The sequence below is a fragment of the Chlorocebus sabaeus genome, chromosome 2, assembly GCF_047675955.1.
Source record: "Chlorocebus sabaeus isolate Y175 chromosome 2, mChlSab1.0.hap1, whole genome shotgun sequence".
Classification (NCBI taxonomy): Eukaryota; Metazoa; Chordata; class Mammalia; order Primates; family Cercopithecidae; genus Chlorocebus; species Chlorocebus sabaeus.
In genome coordinates this window covers 39006601-39031768 of record NC_132905.1, presented here as the reverse complement: position 1 = coordinate 39031768, position 25168 = coordinate 39006601, and the positions used below count along the sequence as shown (strand labels likewise).

At 50.6% G+C, this 25168-nt stretch overlaps 1 protein-coding gene across 1 annotated transcript; it reads left to right on the top strand.

The window, feature by feature from the left end:
* Positions 1-438: 438 nt before the first annotated feature.
* SUN5 (Sad1 and UNC84 domain containing 5) lies at positions 439-22771 on the top strand. Its single transcript, XM_008020778.3, has 13 exons — positions 439-660; positions 1989-2047; positions 2249-2323; positions 3607-3673; positions 4749-4810; positions 7173-7222; positions 8496-8530; positions 9124-9232; positions 15649-15727; positions 18795-18910; positions 20656-20823; positions 21366-21452; positions 22596-22771. The coding sequence occupies exons 1-13, from the start codon at positions 584-586 to the stop codon at positions 22740-22742; spliced, it is 1131 nt and encodes a 376-aa protein (XP_008018969.1). The 5' UTR covers positions 439-583; the 3' UTR covers positions 22743-22771.
* Positions 22772-25168: the final 2397 nt, after the last annotated feature.

Sequence of the window (25168 nt, the reverse complement as noted above, 5' to 3'; positions counted from 1 at the left end):
TTCCTGAGCTCAGGCAATCCACCCGCCTCAGCCTCCCAAAATACTAGGATTACAGGCATCAACCACCGCACCCAGCCAAAAAGTAGAACTTTATTAAAACAACAACACATGCCATGTATTTTGTGTTATGCACAATGTCCACCAGTGAGAAGCTCAGCATTACAAAATGCATTCACAGGCAACCTAAGAGGGTGAAAAACCTGGGAAGCTTGGGGCAGGAAGGGGTCTAGGGAACACAGAAAAGCATGGTTGGGTTACTGGAGCTTCAGCTCTCACCCCTGTCTAGCTCCTGAGACCCCGGCATGGCCCTTCCTGTCTTGATGCCTCAATTTCCCCATCTTAAAAAAGGAAAGTGGGTCACAATGGCTTCCTCTGGGGGAGGTTCTAGAGCCAAGCTGGAGACTAGCCCCCACCCCCTGTCCCTTCACTCACCTGCTCTGTGAGGTCACAGTGCCAACTGCTCCACTGATCCTGGTAGATTCCACTGGCACTTTTCAGAGGACATTCAGAGGCATCAGCCACTTCCTTCTCACCAGCTCCCAGAGATCCCCGCCTCCATCCCCAGTCCTAGAGAAGGATATCGATGCCACGGTCCTCAAGGAGCCCTGGGGACCCAGGTGCCCCACTCGAAGATGTGGCCCACAATCCCAGACCCCGGAGGTGAGGAGGGCACCCCCTCCCTTTGCCCAGCCCTTTGCAGTTTACAAAATGCTGCCCCTCCACCCTGTCCTTGGAGGTGAGCAGCATTGTCAACTGTACTGTACAGAGGCAGCCAGCAAGACCAGAGAGGTATGGCAGTGGTATTCCCAAAGTCTCCCAGCCAGGAAGTGGCGAGGCAGCCATCCTTTCAGCACGTATATTGAGCATCTACTGTGTGCCAGGCAATGCACAGAGGACAGGGAACACAGTGTGGCATCAGCCTGATGTGCTCCCTTCCCTCATGGAGCCACAGTCTAGTGCAGGAGACTGATATGAAACAAGGAAACAAGTATTTCGCCATCTTTATCTGTCAGAAGGCCTCTGGCTGCAGGTGACAGAAATTCCCACTCAAAATGATGCCTATCTCTGGGCACCCAAATCTGGGTGTATATCCCAAGAGAGTATACCAAACAATCCGCAAAGGTGAGAAAAGAAATGGCCATGCTAGAATGTATGTCTTTCATCCTCTTTTAATTTGTATTCTTCAGGAATGTTATCACTAAATCTGCACATTTGGGAAGGGTAAATAATGTATTAGTATAATTGGGTGTATACATAATTTATTAATAAACCAATATAAATACACTGAGGGTATGATAAAAATGTTTAGGGAGCTTTGACTTAATAAGGGAAAATTTTAAATCTCACATATCAAGAGGTCCCAAGGTGCAGGGGGCTCCGGAGTGCATTAATTCCTCAGTTCTGCCACCCAAGACCCAGGTTCCTGTCATCATTTTGCTCTTTTAGTCCCCTCTCATGGTCACAAGATGGCCACCACAGTTTCAGGTATCACGCAGAAATGTGGCCGTCTAGGGGAAGGAGAATAAGTATCGTTTTCTGTGGTTCTCATTTAGCTAATCCGAAACCTAACTTTTCCCCCAAGTCCCTTACCGTATAACCACCCCGCTACCCCACCCCACCTCACCCCTGCAGACTTCCTCACGCATCACAGCACAGGGAATGGGAGCACAACAGCAGGCTTTGACCAATCAAAATGGCCTAAAATCACATGGGGTAGGAGCAGACAAAGGAACAAACCCAGGCTTCTGCCAACCTCTGGGACATGGCGACAACCACCTGTGCCTGCCACTGCAACCTGGGTCTTTTCCTTGATGGATACCTGAATTTGGGGTCAGCCAGACCTGGGTCTGTCCCTGAATCCCAGGCTGGTGGTGTTGGGAAAGCTTCTCTGCCCCTCAGCTCCCCAATCTGGAATGCGGTATGCACATTCCAAGGACACTACGTTCCTCATAATTGTAAAATGCAACCGTGAATCTTATCATCCCCAGGATTGCCCAGCGAGGCCGGAACACCAGCAGAATAGTAGAGGACACCTCCTCAAACATGAGTGAGCAAGGACAGGTGCCCTGGTATTTTCATGGGCAGCTGAGGGGCTGAGGCTCAGGGATGTCAAACCGGGCAACCTGGGGCTACCCAGCAAGGGGCAGGGGGCAGGGATGTTTGCACCAAGCTCTGGATGCTCCCCAGGTCTCTGCAAGCACCAAATCCAGAGGCTGGCAGTGACATGACAGTTCTGTGCTCTCTGCAGATGACAACTTCCTGTTGCCTGTGCGCATCAATGCCCAAGCCCTAGGCCTGACTCAGTGCATGCTGGGATGTGTGTGTACGTATATACTGAATAATTGCCTTGGTCAACAACATGGGCCTGGGGAGAGGATCCAGCCTCAGCCCAGGCTGACCTGGGGGTGGCGAGGCCTGCTCTGGGCTGCAGGGGTGGTGGGGAGCTTCAGGTTGAACTCTGGAGTTCCACCCATCGGAGGTGTCATTCCTGCCAAAGTCTTTGGTGTTTGGAGAGGGGAACTGGGAGGGAGGCTTACTGTCTGGAGGAGGAGTTAACTGCCAACCCTCCTCTACCACCAGTCTGGCTGCTGGTTTCACCCATCTATCCACCTGTTGAGTTCATCAATTCACCCAGACCTTATTTCATAGGCATATCCACCCAATCATCCGTCTTTCTGTTTATCCACCCATCCTCTCAGTCTCCCATTCTCTCGTTTATCTCCCGATTCATCCATCTTCCAAGCCAGACAGCCATTCCCTTCTTCCTTCTTCAATCCACCCTGTGTCCTCTCACCTTTCCGTCCATTCTGAGTCTGTACTTTTTGCCTAGCTCCATAGTGGGCATTCTGGGATAAACCAGACAAGGCCCCCACTCTTGCCAAGCTCCTAGTGTCTAGAAATGGGCATTGTTACCTTCCAGGCCTTTTATGCTCCTGAGTCACTATTGTCTATTGGCCAGGCACAGTGGCTCAAGCCTGTAATCCCAGCACTTTGGGAAGCCGAGGCGGGCAGATCACGAGGTCAGGAGTTTGAGACCAACCTGGCCAATACGGTGAAACCCCATCTCTACTAAAAAATCCAAAAATTAGCCGGGCGTAGTGGCTCACACCTGCAGTCCCAGCTACTCAGGAGGCTGAGGCAAGAGAATTGCTTGAACTCGGGAGGTGGAGGTTGCAGTGGGCCAAGGTCACGCCAGTGCACTCCAGCCTGGGCGACAAAGTGAGACTCTCTCAAAAAAGAAAAGAAAAGAAAAGAAAAGAGAAAAGAAAAGAAAAGAAAAGAAAAAAGAAAGAAGGAAGGAAGGAAGGAAGGAAGGAAGGAAGGAAGGAAGGAAGGAAGGAAGGAAGAAAGGAAGGAAGGAAGGAAGGAGAAAGAAAACGTCTGTTAACTGCCAGTGGCAAGCAGCGTCCACCTGTAGTGACCGGTACTCACTCCAGGCTAGTGCGTACCCATAAGCAGAGCCCAGTGCTGTCCTGGGCTCAGCCAACAAGTTGAGAGAGTGGCCCAGCTCCAGGGCCTCCCCCAGCCCCAGAAAGGTCAGCAGGTCCTTGTAGCGGAACAAAGATGAGGGCACAGTGACTCACTGCTTTTCTGTCTCCTGTACAGCCTGGTTCACCTGTTTTGCTTGCTCCCTGAGAACTCAGGCCCAGCAGGTTCTGTTCAACATGTGCAGGTGAGCAGGGAAGGCAGCGGGAGGGTGATGGGGAGGGGGAAATGGCAGCTGGGGACCAGAACAGCCCCTCCATCAGTTTGGATCACCCCTTGGTAGCCAGACCAGAAAAGCTATCCCAAACCTGGCTGTTATCAAACACCCCCACCCCAGAACCACTGTGGCCCCCCATTGCTCCAGCCCCTCAGCCTGCATGGCCCTGGAATCCTGTCCCACCCTTCCTTTCCAAGCTGCTCTCAATTGGCTTCCTGCCAGGGATCCACTGGGCAGCAAGGCCAAGGTTCTCACTCCCTGGACACACCATTCCTATTCCTATTCCCGCCTCCACACATTTGCACATGCTGTTAAGTTTTTTTGTTTTTGTTTTTGTTTTTTTAGACAGGGTTTCACTCTACACCAGGGCTGGAGTGCAGTGATGCCATCACGGCTCACTACAGCCTCTACTTTTCAAGTGCAAGCAATCGTCCCACCTCAGCCTCCCAAGTAGCTGGGACTACAGGCACACAGCACCACATCTGGCTAACTTTTGTATTTTTTGTAGAGACAGAGTTTCACCATGTTGCCCAGGCTGGTCTCAAACCCCAGGGATCCTCCCACCTCAGCCTCCCGAAGTGCTGGGATTACAGGCATGAGCCACCGCACCCAGCCCACCACATGCTGTTCTTCCTGCCCTGACGGCCTGCCCCATTCTTTCCCTTTTCCTTTCCTGTCCTCGGAAATTCTTCCCAGCTCCAGCAGAGATATCCACCTCATTCATTCATTCATTTGAAGTTTAAATTTTAAATGTTTTCTTAACATCTATTCTGAGCCTAGCTCAGCCCTGCCACTCATGAGCTCCCACTCAGGCGGGAAAGGCAGGCACCACACCATGCCGAGCTTGGAGGGTTGGGAGTGCTACCTGTGGAGGTCTTTGGAGGAGGGGACATTTGAGCCCAATCCTGAAGGACACGTTTACCAGGGAGAGAAGAAGGGATAGGGCAAACAGCATGCCTATGGAGAAAGAGAGTGACAAAGAGGAGGGTGAGCACTTGGCAGGGCCTCGCCCACCTGACCTTGACCACCACTGCCTGCCTTCCAGATGCAAGCTGCTGTGCCAGAAGCTCATGGAGAAGACAGGCATTCTGCTCCTCTGTGCTTTCGGTGCGTCCCAGGGCCCTGCCCAGTCCCAGGTCGAGGTATTCCTGGGCCCTGGTACTGATTATAGGACACTGGGCAAGACACTGCCCCGCCACATGACTCAGTTTCCCCATCCGCCTGATGGGTGTTGCTGTGAAAATTATGAAATTAAATGATGACCATGAAAATATTTTGGAAGCCAAGAAATGCTTCGGAAATTATAAAGCTCTCCCCAAACCGTGTTATAAACATTGTTACTCCCGCTTTCTGGGTTTCCATGGCTTCTTTCCAGCCACCCGCCCCCCCAACCTCCTACCACACAGCTTAGCTTTCCCAAGCAAAGGAATCTCCTCCCTCCACTGAAATATACTGGCTTTGGAGTGGAGGCTGGGGTTGGGGGAAGGAGGGAGAATCAGCTTCCCATGGGAAAATGAACAGTGAATCCTAGAGAACTGTCTTGCTTTAAAATCCAACAACTAGGACTTCGATAAACAACACCTTTTTTTTTTGAGATAGAGTCTCACTCTGTTGCCAGGCTGGAGTGCAGTGGCACAATCTCGGCTCACTGCAACCTCCATCTCCCGGGTTCAAGCCATTCTCTGCCTCAGTCTCCTGAGTAACTGGGATTACAGGTGCGCATCACCACTCCCCGCTAATATTTGTATTTTTGGTAGAGATGGGGTTTCATCATCTTGGCCAGGCTGGTCTGAATTCCTGACCTCATGATCCACCCGCCTTGGCCTTCCCAAGTGCTGGGATTACAGGTGTGAGCCACCGCGCCCTGCCTAAATAACACCTTTATTGTGATACTATTAGAAATGGGTTTCTTAATTTTGTTTTCAGGTTATCTATTGCTAGTGTATATAGCTGACTTTTTGTACCTTGATCTTATATCCTGCAACCTTGCTGAACCCAATTTTTAGTTACAACACAAGGCAAGACACCTAATCTCGGATCCCTTAGAATTCTAATGCAAGATCATGTCATTTGCAAATAGTGGTAGTTTAACTCTTTTCTGCATGATAATCTGGACGAGCTTTACTTCTTTTTTGTTTTTTAAGACAGGGTCTCCCTCTGTCACCTAGGCTGGAGTGCAGTGGTGCATTGATAGCTCACTGCAGCCTCGAAATCCTGGGTTCAAGTGATCCTCCCACCTCAGCCTCCTGAGTAACTAGGACTATGAGCATGCACCACCACCCCCAGCTAATTTTTTTATTTTTATTTGTTTATTTATTTATTTTGTAGAGATGGAGTCTTGTGTTGCCCAGTTTGGTCTAGAACTCCTAGCCTCAAACCATCGTACCTCAGCCTCCCAAAGTGCTAGGATTACAGGTGTGAGACACCACGCCTGGCCTCCTTCTTTTTCTTGACTAATTGGCCAGGCTAGAACCTCCAGTACCGTGTTAAATAGAATTAGCAAGAACAAGCATCCCTGTCTCATCCCTGATCTTAGGGGAAAAGCGCCCAGTCTTTCACCATTAAAGAGGATATGAGCTGTGAGTTCTTCATAGATGGTCTTTATCACGGTGAGGAGGTTCCCTTCTATTCCTAGTTCATTGAGGGTTTTATCAAGAACAACAAATAAATTTTAAAGGCTGTTTTTGTTCTTTGGTTTTTGGGGTTTTTTGAGACAGAGTCTCTGTCGCCCAGGCTGGAGTGCAGCGGCATGATCTCTGCTCACTGCAACCTCTCCCTCCGAGGTTCAAGCAATTCTCCTGCCTCAGTAAAAGCTGGGTTTTTTAGGCGGGGTCTCACTCTATTGCCCAGGCTGGAGTGCAGTGGATCACAGCTCACCGCAGCCTCGACTTCCTGGCACAAGTGATCCTCCCACTTCCGCCTCCAGGTAGCTGGGACTACAGACGTGCACCACCACACCTGACTAATTTTTGAATTTTTTTGTAGAGACCAGGTTTCGCCACATTGGCCAGGCTGGTCTTGAACTCCTGGGCTCAAGTGATTTGCCTGCCTCGGCCTTCCAACGTGCTAGGATTATGGGCGTGAGCCACCGCGCCCGTCAAGACTTTTAAATAATGGCTTGAATGGTGGCTTTTCAGCCAGCATGGAGATCATACAATGCAGAGTGCCTTCTTCTCTTTGCCAGTTGTCCCCGCTAGAGTTGGAACAGGGAAGGGAGAGCCACAGATGACTTGGTTGATGTGCCACATATTACACATTTGATATCATTTGATCACAAAGTGGATATTATTGTTATTCATATTTTTACAGAGGAGGGAACTGAGGCATAGAGCATTAAGTAACTCCCCCAGTGTTGCACAATGCTGGCAAGTGGCATAGCTGGGATTTGAGCCCAGATGCCTTAACTCCAGTGCCTAAGCTCTTCATCTTGCATGTTAAATGGCTCATTCTTATTCTCATGGCCTCACAGGATTCTGGATGTTTTCTATTCACTTACCATCGAAAATGAAAGTCTGGCAGGTGAGTGTGCACCCCCCTCAGGCCCCACGGCTGACTGGTCTCACCCTAACCAGTCAATATCACCTCCATAGCTCCACTCATTCTCACCAAATCAGGCCCCTAATCAGTTCCTGACTTAACCCAGATCCAGATCCAAATCTCTGTCTTCATCGTGCCACCCACCTAGAACCCATCTCTTCTGCCAGAGGTGACTTTCAAAGACTGGATGCGATAGTCCCTCCTCCAAGATGGCTCTCCTGTCTTTTACTCTCAAAGATGACCCATCTCTCCTTTCTCAAGGCCCCACTTAAAGTGGGGTGGTGATAACAGGGAACACATTTCTGTACTTAAGGCAGCTTGTCATTCTGCTTAACAGCAATGAGACTCATTTGCTTTCGGGTTTCTGAGGAGGAAGGAGGAGGAAATAAGTGGCGAAACTCCTACTTGAGGTCCGCAAAAAGTCTCAGAGGACCTCAGAAAGGGGATCCGAAAGGCCTGTACCCCCCTCTCCTCTTTTCCTCCTTCTAAACCCCTTCATATCCGTCAAGGTCCAGCTAAAATGTCACCTCCTCTAGAAACACCCAGGCAGAAGTGGTCACATTCCTCTTTCCTCCTATAATTTTCTGTGGTCATGACTGTCTCTCCAACTGTACTGGCAGCTTCTTGAAAGAAGGAGCCAGGTCCTATTCACCCCAGCAATGTTTAGTTTGGTGCCAGCAAGAGGGTTGCCACTGTCAGTGTTGGATGACTGGATGGCCAGATGGGAGTGTGCATGGAGAGAGAATGGATGGGAGGATGGACAGATGGAAGGTTGGATTTGATGGATGTAGGACTGGGGGAAAGAGGAGGCTAGATGAATACATGAATAGGTGAATAGATGGATGAAATGATGGGTGGATGGAAGAGCAGATGGGATAGATGAGTGGATGGGTAGGTTGGTGGATAGATGGATGGATGAAAGAGTGGGTAGATGGATAGTGGTATATGGGTTGGAGTGTAAACAGATCGGGGAGGTTGGGGAGTTGGAAGAAGAGATTGATAAGGGAGGGTGGGTGGGTAGAAGGGTGGATGGATGAAGGTGTGGTTGGATGGATAAAAGTGTGGATAGATGAATAAAAAGGACAGTAAATTAGAGTTTGGATAAATGATAGGTGGGTAGATGGATGGAAGAGTCAACAGGAAAGTGGATGAATGTATGGGTTTATAATTGTGGGAGAATAGATGGATGAAGTTCTCCTGGGGCCAGATTAAGCCATCTGAAGGAGACCCCTTACTTTTCTCAATACTCCACCAGGATGACAGCATAAATGGTCCACTGCAGAGCTTGAGGTAAGAGGAATCTTCTGAGTAACCATATTATTACCTAAAAAGCAGAGCTGTAGCCAGAATCTGAGGTGTATTGGCTACAAATGTAGGCTCTGCAGTCAGACCAACCTGGGTTTAAATCCTAACTCCCATACCTTCTACATGGCTGACCTTAGGCAAGTCACCTCTTCTCTCTGGGCCTTTGACTCCTCATTTATGAGATGAAGCATAACACCCATCTTGCTCTTGACAACTATGGGCATTAAAGAAGATGTGAAGTGTCTTGAATAGTTCCTGACCCATAGTCAGTACTCGGCAAATGGTAGCTGAGAAGAAATTTTAACCAAGACACCACATGATGGCAGCATCCTTAATTGCAGACAAAATAGGAATATTTGGAAGGAATGAGCTGGGCATAAGGATATTCCAAGCAGAAAAAAGAGAATAAGTAATGTTTTAGAGATAATAACCTGGTGAATGGGTCGAGGGATGGGACCAAGAGAGTAGGAAAATCTGAAACTCATTCTTTGAGAGCCAACTAGCAAAGGGAAAATCTGAGGGTAACAACAACAGCATCACAAATCAACCCATTCTTGTTATCACTCCTTCCTGATAAGGTTGTACCAGGAGAAGGTGAGACATCACAGTGGGGAAATCCAGGACCTCCGAGGTAGCATGAACCTGCTCATTGCCAAGCTCCAGGAGATGGAAGCCATGTCTGATGAGGTGAGACACTGGCCATTCTGCCCCAAACATCTAATTTCTCTCTGTTTGATGTCCTGTTTCCTATACCTCAAGTCTTCTTTCTTGGTTTTATCTCTCATTTTGATGGAGCACACCCCCCAGTGACTTCCAGGAAAAGAGTGAAAGAAGTATATTTTTTAGTGCTTATATTTTTAAAAGCATCTTTTTCTATCCTTGCACTTGGTTGATAGTTTGGCTGGGTATAGAATTCTAAATATGAAATAATTTCTCCTGAGAATTTTGAAGGAAGCCCACTGCTGTATTATAGTTTATACTGTTGCTATTGAGAAGTCTAATGTCAGTCTTATTATTGATCCTTTGAGTCTGATCTATTTTTTATCCCTGGGAGCTTGTAGAACACTCTTTTTCATCTCTAATGTTCCTCATATAAACCGGTTTGGGGTTTGCTGAGCTTACTGAATCTGTGGGTTGATATTTTTCAATAGTTTTGGGAAACTTTTACCTTTTATCTCTTAAAATATTTCTTCTTTCCATTATCTGTCTCCTTTCCTTGGATTCTAATTACACCTATGCTAGGCCTATGCTTTGAAGGCCTTTAGAATGCTTCATGTGATTCCTATGCTATTACCTGGTTTGTTTTTTCATTCTTTTTCTGTATGTGCTTATGTTTTGATATTTTCCTATTAACCTTTCTTCAGGTTTACTAATAATCTTGCATCATTCTGTCTCTCCAATTTACTATTAAATCTATGCATTTAGTTCTTTCTTTTTTTTTTTTTTTCCTTAATGGAGTCTCCCTGTGTCACCCAGGCTGGAGTGCAGTGGCGCAATCTTGGCTCGCTGCAAACTCTGCCTCTTGGGTTCAAGTGAATCCTATGCCTCGGCCTCCTGAGTAGCTGGGATTACAGGTGCGTGTTACCACGCTCAGCTAATTTTTGTATTTTTAGTGGAGACAGGGTTTCACCTGTCGACTTGGCTGGTCTTGAACTCCTGACCTCAAGTGATCCACCTGCCTCAGCCTCCTAAAGTGCTGAGATTACAGCTTGAGCCACCGCTTCCAGCCTTAGTTATTAACTTCAGATACTGCATTGTTTAGTTCTAGGATACACACTTGATTTTTTTCCACAGACTTTAATTCTGTGGTGAAAATCTCCAACATTTAACCTATGTTGTCCATCTTTTCCTTTATTTTAATTAACACATTAACAACAGTTATTTTAAAAATCCTTGTCTGCTACCTCTAATATCTGGATCATCTGTGGCCTCCCTCTGTTTTCTGCTTTTTATCTTGGGTATCAATCATATGGTCTTGCCTCTTCAAGTCTAGTAACTTTTAGTGGTTTCTGAACATTGTATATGAAAGAACTGTAGCTGTTCCAAATAATTATAATTCCACTAGAGAAAGTTCCCCTTTTCTTTATAAGGAAGATGAAATAGACTGGTCACTTCTATCTAGACATGTGTTAAGCTAGTTCAGACAGACCTGGATCACAATTTTTAAAAGATTTATGCAGAGGTTTTAAGCTTCATTCTTTAGACTCCTTCCCATGCAGCTTCAAAAATTTGGCAACTGTCTTAGTGGCAAAGACTTACCATATGTTTGAGGCCTCACAAGTCTCCAAATTTGTCTCTCACCCCTGCATGAAGGCAAAAATCTCTGGACCTGGTGGCAGCCTTCTCTGCCAGTGGCAAACGTGGATTCTTGGCTGCTAATTGCGCCCAGAATTGGTTTAGTGCCCCCAGGTGAAATGCAGCTGAAGCACAGTATTGACTCACTACCACCCCTTCTAGGGCAATGGAGCTCCAAGTACGGCCCACGTGCCAGCATCACCAGTATCACCTGGGAAAATGTTAGCAATTCCAATTAATAGGCCTCACTCAGACCTTCTGAATCAGAGGCTCTGAAGACGAGAACCAATCATCTGTGTCCCAGCAAGCCTTCCAGGTGGTTCTGACACATACCAGAGAGAATCACTGTTCTAAGAATTTGATCTCTTGCTTGTTGTGTTTTGGGGTGCCCTCCCTCAAAGGGACTTCGTTTCCGAAGCACTGTGAAGATGTGAAGTTTTATTCTGCCTTTCAGAAACACTTGAAGTGGCCTATAGCCTCCTATAGTCTTGAAATTCAGTTAAGACCTTGTGAAGAAAACTGGCCATATTTGAGGCTCCTCAAGTCCCCAGTTTTGTTACTTTAGCTCTTTGTCACCATTAAAAACTTTGCTTCTTTCTCTTTCACCAGTAGCAGCAGCCCAGTGTCTGGCCTAAGCCCAGATCCTTAGCCCCTGCCTAGACTTGTCAAATGCCCTCAGAAATTTAAAACAGACAGACAAAAAATGAGCCAGTCCTTATAATCACTCTGCTGATTGTAAGAATAAAATTCTGCTCTGTAGAATTTTAGTTCATCTGGTCCTTGTTGCTTCCACAGATGTGCCTATGGGCTGGCCACCCTTTGGAACCTGTCAATCTGGAAACTCCTGGCCTTCAGGCCTAAGAAATGTTATTTATTCATGTGACTAAATTGGTGATTTCCCCCAGCACCATTTGCTCTATTCTCATTTTTGAAGCTCCTGTTATTTGAATGTCAGCTCCTGAACAATTTTAATTTTTTTTTTCATATCACTGGGTGAACATATATACTTATCGATCTTGGAAGTAGATATAACTAGGAGTAGAAATGCTGGATCATATGGTATGAGTGTGTTCATGTTATTAGATGCTGCCAAATAGTTTTTCAATTTACACTCCTGTGAAAAGTATATGCAAATTCCAGGTGTCCCACATCCTCACCAATTGGTATCATAAGTTTTTTTTACTTTATTTATTTTATTTTATTTTATTGAGACGGAGTCTCGCTCTGTCACCCAGGCTGGAGTGCAGTGGCCGGATCTCAGCTCACTGCAAGCTCCGCCTCCCGGGTTTACGCCATTCTCCTGCCTCAGCCTCCGGAGTAGCTGGGACTACAGGCGCCCGCCACCTCGCCCGGCTAGTTTTTGTATTTTTTTTTTTAGTAGAGACGGGGTTTCACCGTGTTAGCCAGGATGGTCTCGATCTCCTGACCTCGTGATCCACCCGTCTCGGCCTCCCAAAGTGCTGGGATTACAGGCTTGAACCACCGCGCCCGGCCCCGGCTAATTTTTTTTGTATTTTTAGTAGAGACGGGGTTTCGGTCTTTAGTACAGACTGTGGTCTCAATCTCCTGACCTCATGATCCACCCGCCTCGGCCTCCCAAAGTGCTGGGATTACAGGCGTGAGCCACCGCGCCCGGCCAAGTCTTTTTTACTTTATTCTGCAGGGTGAGAAGTGGTATCTCACTATGGCTTTAATTTGCATTTCTGGTTGTTAATAATGTGGAGTGTCTTTTCATGTATCCAGTGGCCATTTGGATTTTGTCTGTTGCCTTTTGGGGGAGAGTGCCGTTTCTTATTGATATGTAGGAGTTCTTATGTGTTCTGGGTAAACATATTTTATTGGATGTACATATTGCAAATATCTTCTCCCAGGCTATAGTGTAGCTTTTCACTCTCAATGGTAACAAAAATGTCTAATTTTAATTAAGTCAAGTGCATCTACCTTTTATGTGCAGTGCTTTGGGTGTCCTATTTCAGAAAACTTCACCTGTCCCAACAGAACCCCTCTGTTTTACCCTCTCCAGAGAATAACTTCTAGTCTTCTGCTGGGGAGCAGAGAAGTCACTCAGCTTCTCAGAGTAAGAGGGAGTCCCCAGGGAATCTGGAGATTCCTCTTAAATGGCTTAACACCCAATCCTCCACCCCAATTTCAGAGGCACCCAAGGCCACCCATCCTGAGCTTTTTGAGGATGGCCAGTTTCAGATTCAGATTCATTTTTGCTAAATCAGTGGTTCTCAATTGGGGATTATTTTGCCCCCTGGGGAACAGTTAGCAATGTCTGGAGATATTTTGGGTTGTTACAATGTGAGGAGGAGATGCTACTGGCACCTAGTGGGTAGCCAGGGATGCTGCTAAACATCCTACAATGTGTAGGACAACTTCTAGAATATTACTGCTGTCTCCAGGGCCACTGCTGGGACACACTGTGCCTTTTTGCAGCCTGGAAAAAGCTACCTGTGCTAGGCAAATGAATTGCAAAATGCACCTTCCTCCAAATCAAAGAACAGTTGAAGAGCTGGGTTTCAGCCCCCACACAGGGCCCCTTAACTGGGAACCTTTCTGCAGTGCACAACATGCACAACCATACACCGCAGGCTGCTTTTCTCCTCTCCTGTGCTTCCTGTTCATATGGGTTTGGTCTTTTTAAATCCCTTTACTGAAGCTGTAATGGGGCGTTGGGAGAAAGTGAAATTAGATGATGTCTTCAATCCGTCATCTTTACCTAGAAGCTGAATTTTCAAAAGAGTTCACAAAGGATTCCATTGTGGAAGATTCAGGAAAACTTTGCTAAAACTCATCTTTATCTTTCATTGTCCCAGAGTCCTAGGTCTCCAGTGCCCCTGAATCTCCCCTCTAAGCTCTGTTCAGGCAGACCGAGAAGGAGGGACTGTGTCAGTCACTCACTATCAAGTGGGGCTCTTGGCAGGTGTTTCCTCCGCAGTGGGGAGGGAGGCCCCGCTACGACTTACAAAGGCAGTAAGGCATAGCGATTAAAAGGACTGGCTCTAGAGTCAGGTTGCTAGGCTTTGAATTTCATCCCCACCACCTATAAGCTGTGTGACTCTGATCAATTTACTTACCATCTTTGTGCCTCAGTTTCTTCATCTAGAAGATGAGTTGTAAGGATTAGATGTGGTCATTCATGTAAACTTAGACTAATGTCTGTCATATGGTAAGTGCTCCCTAAATGTTTGTTGCCTTTAAACAAAGGTAGAATCCAATGGCATGCACTAATCAATGTGCAATCATTAAGTGCCTGCAGCGTGCTGGGAATCCAGGATTGGGGATCAACTAGAGCTTGTCCTTGCCCTCAAGGCAGTCCAGAACCTGTGGATCCCAGAGAAGAAGACTGCGCCCAGCCTTGGGGCAGAGAGAGGGTGGGAGCCATCAGGGAAATTCCTTGGGGTTGGCGACCCAGTTTTGAAAAGTAATAGGTGAGATTATTGTCTCCAGCCAATGAAGGGAGGAGTTGGGGATTTTTTTGCCTTTTGGAGCTGTGTAACCTCAGGCAGGTCATCAACCTCTCTGAGCCTCCAGTTTGCACATCAACAAAATAGAATCATAATCACTGCCTTGTAACACCCTGGCTATTGTTCTAGTTACCATTGCCGCGTAGCAAACCATCCCAAAACTTAGTGGTATAAAACAACCACTTGTGCTCAGAGATTCTGTGGGTTAGGAATTCAGACAGGACACAGTGGAGTTGGCTTGTCTGTGTTCCATGGTATCTGGAGCCTCAGCTGGGAAGACTTGAAAGCTGGAGGTGACTCTACATCGAGGGCTGGAATCATCTGGATTCACTCACATGACTAGAGATTGATGCCGGCTGTCAACTGGGACTCAGGGCTGTTGATCAAAGCACCCATCTGGCCTCTCCGTGTGACCTGGGCTTCCTCTCAACATGGCGGCTGGCCTCCAGGAGTGAGTGTGCCCAGAGAACCAAGCAGTGCTGTATCGTTTTTTAGCACTTAGCCCCAGAAGTCACACAGCATCACTTCTGCCGTAGTCATAAGCCCAGACTGGTGGGCTGAGACCCCAACTCTCAGTGGGAGGTCACCCTGAGAGAAGAGCCTGGAATGGGAGACCCTGTTGCAGTTGTTTTTGGAAAACAGAATCTTCCACCACTGGGAAGAGTCTAATAAAAAGAACAGCTGGTATTTATTGGCACCTACTGTGCTAAGTGCTTTGCCATCTGCGTCCGGCAGCAGAGTGGAATGGTTAAGGGCCTGAACTCTGGAACCACAGTGATCGCTCTGCCTCATACCAGCTGGGTGATCTAGAACAAGCCACACCTTTGTGCCTCAGTATTCTCATCTTTAATACAAGGATGATAATAGTGATACTTCTTAGGGGTGCTGGGAGGGGAAAGGGTGAGCATATGTGAAGCCGAGAACAGCCCTGGCACATAGTAGGGGCTTTATGGACCTACAGTGGGAGGGAGCCACGATTATTGTCCCCATCTTACAGGCGAGAAAATCGAGTCTCAGAGGGGCAGTAACTTGCCCAAGGCCCCACAACAGTAAAGGTTGGCCTGACGTCGGAGCCCCTGTCTGAACCGCACTGAGACTTTGGGACCCCCGTATGACATCCGGTCACGTGGACTTGAAAGCACCCAGTGAACCCACGGGTGGGGTCAGGATGGCTTTGTGTCTCCTGGGCTTTCACAGAGCCACAGGCTTCCACAGGCAGGGGCAGGCTGTTAGGGAGAGGACAGCATCCTGCAGCCCCCTGTTACCTCCCGTGGACACGTGGAGATCACAGTCCGTGACAACACACCAGGGGACAACTTGTGTTTTCTGCCTTCTCAGCAAAAAGTGGCCCAGAAAATAATGAAGATGATACATGGCGATTACATCGAAAAGCCAGACTTTGCCCTGAAGTCTACAGGTAGGTGACCCTCTTCCCCACCATCTGACTGCCTCAAGCATCCTCAGCAGCTCTACAAAGGGTGGGTTTCAGTTCTGGTGTGGTACTCCATCTGCCACTGGGAAGTTCATCCTCAGAGCTGACCTCGGCTCCAAGCTGGTTTTCTTGCTACAATTTTGTTTTTTCTCAAGGGGGTCTAGGACGGGGTGGGGTATGGGGGACGGGGTGGGGTATGGGGGATAGGGGTGGGGTATGGGGGATAGGGGTGGGGTATGGGGGACGGGGTGGGGTATGGGGGATAGGGGTGGGGTATGGGGGATAGGGGTGGGGTATGGGGGACGGGGTGGGGTATGGGGGATAGGGGTGGGGTATGGGGGACGGGGTGGGGTATGGGGGATAGGGGTGTGGTATGGGGGATAGGGTGTGGTATGGGGGACGGGGTGGGGTATGGGGGACGGGGTGTGGTATGGGGGACGGGGTGGGGCATGGGGGATAGGGGTGGGGTATGGGGGACGGGGTGGGGTATGGGGGACGGGGTGTGGTATGGGGGACGGGGTGGGGTATGGGGGATAGGGGTGGGGTATGGGGGACGGGGTGGGGTATGGGGGATAGGGGTGGGGTATGGGGGACGGGGTGGGGTATGGGGGATAGGGGTGGGGTATGGGGGACGGGGTGGGGTATGGGGGACGGGGTGGGGTATGGGGGATGGGGTGTGGTATGGGGGACGGGGTGTGGTATGGGGGACGGGGTGTGGTATGGGGGACGGGGTGGGGTATGGGGGATAGGGGTGTGGTATGGGGGACGGGGTGTGGTATGGGGGATAGGGGTGTGGTATGGGGGACGGGGTGGGGTATGGGGGATAGGGGTGGGGTATGGGGGACGGGGTGGGGTATGGGGGATAGGGGTGTGGTATGGGGGACGGGGTGTGGTATGGGGGACGGGGTGGGATATGGGGGACGGGGTGGGGCATGGGGGACGGGGTGGGGTATGGGGGATAGGGGTGGGGTATGGGGGATAGGGGTGGGGTATGGGGGACGGGGTGGGGTATGGGGGATAGGGGTGGGGTATGGGGGACGGGGTAGGGTATGGGGGATAGGGGTGGGGTATGGGGGATAGGGGTGGGGCATGGGGGACGGGGTGGGGTATGGGGGATAGGGGTGGGGTATGGGGGACGGGGTGGGGTATGGGGGATAGGGGTGGGGTATGGGGGATAGGGGTGGGGTATGGGGGATGGGGTGGGGTATGGGGGATAGGGGTGGGGTATGGGGGACGGGGTGGGGTATGGGGGATAGGGGTGGGGTATGGGGGATAGGGGTGGGGTATGGGAGACGGGGTGGGGTATGGGGGATAGGGGTGGGGTATGGGGGATAGGGGTGGGGTATGGGGGATATGGGTGGGGTATGGGGGATAGGGGTGGGGTATGGGGGACGGGGTGTGGTATGGGGGACGGGGTGGGGTATGGGGGATAGGGGTGGGGCATGGGGGACAGGGTGGGGTATGGGGGATAGGGGTGGGGTATGGGGGACGGGGTGGGGTATGGGGGATAGGGGTGGGGTATGGGGGATGGGGTGGGGTAGGGGGGATGGGGTGGGGTAGGGGGGATAGGGTGGGGTATGGGGATCGGGGTGGGTTATGGGGGATAGGGGTGGGGTGGGGGGACAGGGTGGGATATGGGGGACGGGGTGGGGTATGGGGGACGGGGGTGGGGTCGGGGGGACGGGGTGGAGTATGGGGGACGGGATTGGGTATGGGGTTAGGGTGGGGTATGGGGGATAGGGGTGGTGTATGGGGGACGGGGTGGGGCGGGAGAGAGCACAGGAATCCATAGACCCTCCACGTTACAGAAGATCTATAAAGTCCCTACTATGTGCTCGGGCTGTTCTCAGCTTTACCTCTCCACCGCCCCCACCCACCACTCTTCTCCAAACCCGGTGCTGGGCACACAGGTCAGCAGGACAGAGCCATCCCCACCCCGCAGTCAAGAATCAGTGCTTTGGCCGGGTGCGGTGGCTCACGCCTGTAATCCCAGCACTTTGGGAGGCCGAGGCAGGTGGATCACCTGAGGTCAGGAGTTCAAAACCACCCTGGCCAACATGGTAAAACCCCATCTCTACGAAAAATAAAAAAGTTAGCCAGGCGTGGCTGTGGGCACCTGTTATCCCAGCTACTCAGGAGGCTGAGACAGGAAAATTGCTTGAACCCGGGGGGCGGAGGTTGCCGTGAGCCGAGATCGCACCACTGCACTCCAGCCTGGGCAACAGAGCCAGCCTGTCTCAATTTAAAAAAAAAAAAAGAATTAGTGCTTCCGGAAGAATAAGGCAGGTGGCGAGGAGGGAGGGGACCTGGGCCGAGAGGTCTCCCACTCGGGAGAACATTTGGGCTGAGACTTGCTGAGGAGAGAAAGTATTCCAGACCAAGGGAGGCTGTGAGAAGGCGGGTGAGAGCCATTCAGGGACAGCCGGGAGGAGGCGAAGTATGGGCTGCAGGCTTGGGGCGCAGACCCCTACCAGGCAGCACCACCAACTCGGGCACCCCAGGGTCAGTGAGACGTGGGGTCAGATAGTGTCAGCCCAGTCCCTGAGTGATGCGGGGCCTCACTTAGCCTCCCAGAGCTGGAATTTCCTCCTCTGCACAATGGGTATCGGTCGTCATCACAAGACTGTTACATGGGGAGCGCTCACCCTGTGCCAGGCACTTTGGGGAATGTGCTCTGATGGCTCAGCTCAGCGCCACAGCAGCCCTATGACGTGGGGGCCATTGCCACCACCATGGCTCTGCTAATAATAGCCACCATGAGAATTGCTTGAACCTGGGAGGCAGAGGTTGCAGTGAGCCGAGATCGCGCCACTGCACTCCAGCCTGGGAACAGAGCAAGACTCTGTCTCAAAAAAGAAAAGAAAAGAAATAAATAAATAAATAGCCACCATGATTACCATTATTAACATGGCTGTAATCCCATTTCCTAGAGGAGAACAGGACCAGTCACTCATCCAAAGTGCTCACCCGGCACATAGTGAGGGCCTGTCAGTGGGCCCCTCCACCAGGCAGAAGCCCGGCTGCTTGACTGAGACCCTCTTCTCCTATACAGGGGCCAGCATTGACTTTGAGCACACATCAGCCACCTATAACCATGAGAAGGCCCACTCCTACTGGAACTGGATCCAGCTGTGGAACTACGCACAGCCCCCAGACGTGATCCTCGAGGCAGGGGGGATGGCGGGAGATGGGACAGCGGCAGGGGAGTGGTCTGGGCAGGGTTTGGGGACAGGAGCTGGCAGAAGAGGTAGGGGGTGGCAGCAAAGGGAGTGGGGGCAGGGGCGGGGTTAGAGGTAGGAGCAGGAGACATGCAAGGGCAAAGGCAGGGAACAGAAGGAGGGGGCTATTGACAAGGCGGGGGCTGGGAAGAAGGCAGGGGGCAGGAGGTGAGAACAGACAGCAGGGGCTGCTGGGGCTAAGGTAGGAGTGAAGCAAAGGGACAGCTTGCTTCGGCATTGGAAGAGACCCCACCACTCAGCCCTTAAGACTTGAGGGTCAGAGAAACCTCAGGACTACACTGGGCATGGACCCATCATAGACCCATTTTGCAGAAGAGGAAACTGAGGCTCAAAGAGCCAGGTCACTTGACTGCAGCCATACAGCTGGTCACTAGTATGTAGCAGAGCCAGAGTTCAAACCTGAACTCCTCACCCTTCTAGGATCCTGCCTCACAGATGAGGAAAATGAGGCCCAGAGAAGGAAAGGGCTTGTCCTGGTCACAAAGCAAGTGCCTTCATTCAGTGAACACCAGCTGAGAGTCTCATCCCAGTGGCCGACCCTGGGTGATGCTAGAAGGTCACAAGCCACTTATCCGTGGGTTCTACCTTAAGGAGCTCCAAGATCTTGGCACTCGAGGTCAAGCTGGGGTATTGACCTTGCTCAGCTTGGACGGGGCAAAGGGCTTCCTGGTGGAGGCAGCCGAGGACTAGCAGATCCGCAGGCAGAGAGAACCCAGGGGCACAGGCCAAGCACAGGGCCCGGGAGTGCAGGGTGGTGCCCACATCCAGGCTGGGGCAGGGGTATGGGGGGCAGTGACTGGGTTGCAAAGCGCTGGCTACCGTCAGGTTTGGAGCAGTAGTGAAAGGCAGCCCAGGCAAGACTCTGCCCCTCCTGGGCCCTCTCCCAGCTCCGGCCTGACTGAGCTCTCCAGGTCCCCACATCATCGAGCCTGGTTCGCCCCTGGTCCTTTCCCATGCTGTTCCCTCAGCCCGCTTTCCCAGCTGGCTCCTCAACTGCCTTGGCCCCAGTTCCTCAGGAGGCCTTCCCTGATGCCCACAGCCCCCTGAACCCCTGGGCTAGCATCTACTGTTCAGATAAGGACTGTCCATGCCATGACTCCAAAGGCTCAGAACCCACCGAGTAATCGCCTTTCCTGGGTGATTTCCGTCAAACCTCTTTCTCTCCCTGGGCCTGTTTCCCCTTCTGTGGGGCAGGAGATTGTGGTAGTTAATGGCAAGTTCCAAGGTCAGATTCCCTGGGCTGCACTTCCAGCTCTGCATGGCCCTGGACCAATCATTGTCCTGCTCCCCCAACTCAGTTTCCTCACCTTCAAAATGGGGATAGTGATGGTGCCTAAGTCATGGGGTGATTGTGAGACCATGTAAAGAATAATGGGAGGGATGAATGAATGAATGAATGAATGAGTAAATTAATGAATGAATGGGTGCCAATGGGAAGCAGGTGGAGGCTGGGAGGCCCCAAGCAGGCCCCTCCCTTACTGCATTGAACTGAGGTAAGGCTTACCCCTGCATGGGCAGTCAGGAGAGCTTCCTGGAGGAGGTGGCACTTGAGCCAAGCTTTGAAGACAAGAAAGGACTGGCTTACCCAGGAGGGCCCAGGAAGTACAGGGGATCAAAGGTGGGATGACCCCCCTACCCACCCAGCATATCCCTTATTGTACTTGCCTCTTCTAGCCCAACGTGACACCTGGCAATTGCTGGGCCTTTGAGGGTAACCGCGGCCAGGTGACCATCCAATTGGCTCAGAAGGTCTACCTGTCCAACCTCACACTGCAGCACATCCCCAAGACCATCTCGCCATCAGGCAGCCTGGACACTGCCCCCAAGGACTTCGTCATCTACGTGAGCACTCCCCTGTAGGGAGCTATGCTTAGCTAAGGGGACAACCTTCCAACGGTGGTATTCCAGGCCTGGGGTAAACAGCGTCTGCACAACGCATGCAGGCTGGAGGGGCTGGATGCAGCTTGGTTAAGGCTGGAAGTGGCCAGGGCTGGGGTCTGATTTTAGCCTTCAAGGGTAGGGGATAAGCAGCTACTCTATTTCAAACCCAGCTTTTCAGAGCCAAGATAATCTTCAGAGACCATGGAGCCCCCATTTTGCTAAGAAGGTCCGAAGCATTATCTGAACTATCTCAGTAAAATAAGGTCCAGAGAAGGATCAGGGAAATCCTACAAGTCAATGGCAGAGCTAGAAATAGACCCTCAGCCTCTGACTCCCAGGCCAATGCTCTTTCCTGTTCATTACACTGTGCTGCAGTGAAACGGTGCCCAAAGAGGTAGTGAGCTCCCATCCTGGGGAGTATGCAAGTCTCCACTGGAGAGGGGAGACACCCTCTGAAGGCCCTGCTTGTATCTGACACCGTCACCTTGGTTCTGGTTCCACAGGGCATGGAGGGCTCCCCCAAGGAGGAGGTGTTCCTGGGGGCATTTCAGTTTCAGCCAGAAAGCATCATCCAGATGTTCCCACTCCAGGTACCCGCGAAGAGCCGCCTGTGCTGAACACCTGCTGAATGCACAGTGTGTAGTCTGTACCCAGGGACCCCCGCTTCATCCCCCAGTATCCCCAGGAGGTGCCCAGTCATGACTAACCTGTTTGACAGACAGGGAAACTGAGACTCAGAGAGTGGGAGCCGCTACCCAGGACCAAGTGGGACTCCAGGGAGATCCCACCGCCTGTGGCTGTGTCCCCTTTTCCCTGATGCGCCCGGGAGCCGTCTTGCTGCGTTTCTTCCCAGAGACAGCAGACGTTGAGCAAGAGGTTCCCATTGGGCAGGGACTGCTGGTTCCAAAGGCAGAGTCTCCCTAGTGGGTGACCCCATAATCAGCACCTGATCCAACCACAGGTGGGGAAACTGAGGCCTGAAGGAGAGGGGTTTGGAGACAGAAGCAGGTCCGGAGGAGTGACCACTGGAATGGCCCTGGGGCTTGACAGGGCGAATGTTCAGGCTTAGGAATCAAACCCATACTGGCCTGAATCTCGGCCCAACCACAAATTATGTGTGAGCTTGGACCAAGCCCTGCTTCTCTGGAGCCTCAGTTTCCCCTTCTGTCATTCCCTGGGAGGTTGAAACCATCCAGTGAAGGCCAAGCCTGCCCCACTTTTTGCACTAAATAGGGAGAGTAATAAACACAGGCTCCACCCCCTCTTGCTTGGCAAAAACGGGGAGGGGCCTCACTTACAGAGCACTTACTATGTGCCAGGAGTCTATGGGTGAGCTGCCTCTGTGACTGATTCGCTTCCAGAGGCCGCCTGGCCCCCAAATCTCATTTCATACCCGTGGCAATCCTGGGAAGCAAATATTACCACTCCCATCTTACAGGGGGAGGGGGGGAAGGGCAGGAGTGGAGGACTGAGGCCCAGAAAGGGTGGAGGTTTGCCCAAGATCCCACAGCACCAAGGCTGGGACATTTCCTCACCCATAGCGTGTCCGTCCTTCTGGCCTCAGCATCTTCAGTAAGAACTCCTGAATATCGACTTATTGTGAGGCCTTGGGACGGTCCATCCTCCTCTCTGGGCCTTAGTTTTCCCACCTATGAAATGGGAAAGTTCCCACCTTTGGACAGGCAGGGTGGGAGTCTATGGGTGAGCTGCCTCTGTGACTGATTCTCTTCCAGAACCAGCCGACCCGGGCTTTCGGTGCGGTCAAGGTGAAGATCTCAAGCAACTGGGGGAACCCAGCCTTCACTTGCCTGTACCGTGTGCGAGTGCATGGCTCTGTGGCCCCGCCCGGAGAGCAAGCTTCACCAGAACCCCTACCCTGAGAGAGATTAAAATTTATTCTTCACCCCCAGACCAAGGCTGAGTGTCTTTTGGCCCCAAAGAGAGAGAGTGGGCTAGCCTTTGACCTCTGAGCATTTGATGGTTAGCAATGGTTGATCCCATGCCGGGTGCCCAGGCACCTTCTCAGCAGCCCCAGGAGACCCCATTCACAGATGGGGACAGTGAAGGCTCCAAGCAGCAAACTGACTTGCTGCAGGTGACAGCCAACAAATGGCAGCTCCAGGATTCAAACCCAAGCAGTCTGACTCCTGTACATGAGAAGCCTTTCTTGCTTCAAGTGAAGCTCTGTCCCCAAACTATGTGTGACATCGATCAGCACCCTACCCTCTAGGAGCCTAGCCATAAAATACGGACAGGATTATGGTTATTGTGTCACACAAGGTAATAGATCAGAGGTCCCAACCCTACCCACTGTGGAGTGTTTCAACATCATACTGACAATTTACTGTGTGACATTGCACAAGTCAGACACCCTCTCTGGACTTCAGTTTTTCCAGGTATGTAAGTATTGTTTCGTAAACTTCAGTCACTCATATTTTGTTCGTGTAATCTTTGCCATAGCTGAGGTCCCTCCTGCTCTAGCATTGTCTTGAGAGCTTATAGAGGTGCTAAAAACAGTGCCTATTCCTGGTACCTACAGCAGCTGTGTGCACAAGGCTCTCAGCACAGAGCATGACACACGATGGGTGCTGGGTAAATGATCCTCGAGGTTATTGTCAACCTCTGGCCCCAGACAAGTGATAGGAGGCCTAGTCCTCTGGGAGGGGCTGAGCTCCAGAATAGGGCAGACCGGCCCAGCCGGAATGGCAGCAGGAACTGGAGCCTTCGAAGGAGGTAATTCCTGGCAGGCAGGGGCAGGGAAGTGGAGATGCTGGCGCAGGGCCAGCTGGGCATTAGAAGGGTGGACAGATCAGAAATATGCTTGTCTCCAGGGAGGGCACCCTGCACCAGCCTGCCCTGCTGCAGAATCTGCCACTCTGGCCATCTGCCAGGCCTCCACGCCAGCACCCAGGGCTCCTCCAGCACCTGGCCCAAGCCCATCTCTGATGGACCTCACAGTGGAATGGGCTTCAAGGGGTCACCTCACATCCCTGCTGCTCCCTGCTCCTCCCAGCAATCAGGGAACCTGGAAGCCACACACGTCCAGCTTGGCATCATTAGGGCGGTTTTTCTGTAAACCATTCTTGTTTTTAAAAAGCCAAATCAAACTGAGGTTTGCTAAAAAGCGAATCCATTGAAAAACCCCACTTCCCCCACCCCCTCATGCCCCTCCCAGGCTCACTCCTCTAGCTGGTGTGTGTTTTTTCCCAATCACTTGTCTTTTAAGTTTCTTTCGTTCAACAGATTTTCTCGAAAATATTATCAACTCAATGTTTTTCTTTATGGCATCTAAGTTGTGTGCATTGTTGGGAAGGACATCCCCAGTTCCAAGTTTATAGACATATACTCCTGTATTTTCTTCTACTAATCTTTTTTTTTTTTTTTTTGGAAACAGGATCTCACTCTATCGTCCAAGCTGGAGTGCAGTGGTGTGATCTCAGCTCCCTGCAACCTCCACCTTCCAGGTTCAAGCAATTCTCCTGCCTCAGCCTCCTAAGTAGCTGGGACTACAGGCGCGCACCACCATACCCAGCTAATTTTTATACTTTTTGGTAGAGACAGGGTTTCACAATGTTGGCCAGGCTTGTCTTCTATTAATTTCATTATACACATATTTTATACATACATATATATGAATATATATACACTTGTTAGTGCATAAACCCACACAAGATATAAATGTATAAAACCTCCTTAACGCATTTGGAATTTATTTTTGCATGGTGTGAGGTAGGGAATCTAATTTAATTTTTGTGTGTTACTACCCAAAGACCACAATATGGGATCATCATTGAATGGTCTGTCTTTTCCCAGAGCTTGGAAACACTCTCCATGCAGTGCCTGGCCTCTTTTTTGTTTCATTGAGCCCCACCTGGTCCTGCATCAGCACCATGCTCTGTGACTCCAGCTTTGGAATACATTTGGTACGTGCCAGCACCCCATCTTTCTTCCTGTTTCAAAACTTTCTTGGCCATTCTCATCCACTTTCTTTTCCAGGCAAACTGAGGATCAGCTTGTCAACTTACATTTTTAAAATGCTGCTGAATTGACACTGGTTTTATGCATGAAGAACAAATCTCTTGGCCATGTTAACTCTTCTCAAAACATGGACTCTTCTCCCATTTCTTATGATTTTCCTTCAACATCCTTCAGTCAGGTGTCCTCACTTTTTTCATATGAATTCTGTACTTTTCTTGCCAGATTTAATCCTGGATACTTTACCAGTTTTAGGGTTGTGATGAATGGGATCCTTATCCTTGGTGACATTCTCTATGGTCAGGGCTGTGGTGGAGGAAGCTCCTGCTGC

Coding starts and splice junctions, on each gene's coding strand:
- SUN5 (XM_008020778.3), top strand. CDS start 584: ATGCCACGGTCCTCAAGGAGCCCTGGGGACCCAGGTGCCCCACTCGAA. Junction 4,811..7,172: donor TCTGCTCCTCTGTGCTTTCG/GTGCGTCCCAGG, acceptor ATGGCCTCACAG/GATTCTGGATGTTTTCTATT. Junction 8,531..9,123: donor GGTCCACTGCAGAGCTTGAG/GTAAGAGGAATC, acceptor CTTCCTGATAAG/GTTGTACCAGGAGAAGGTGA.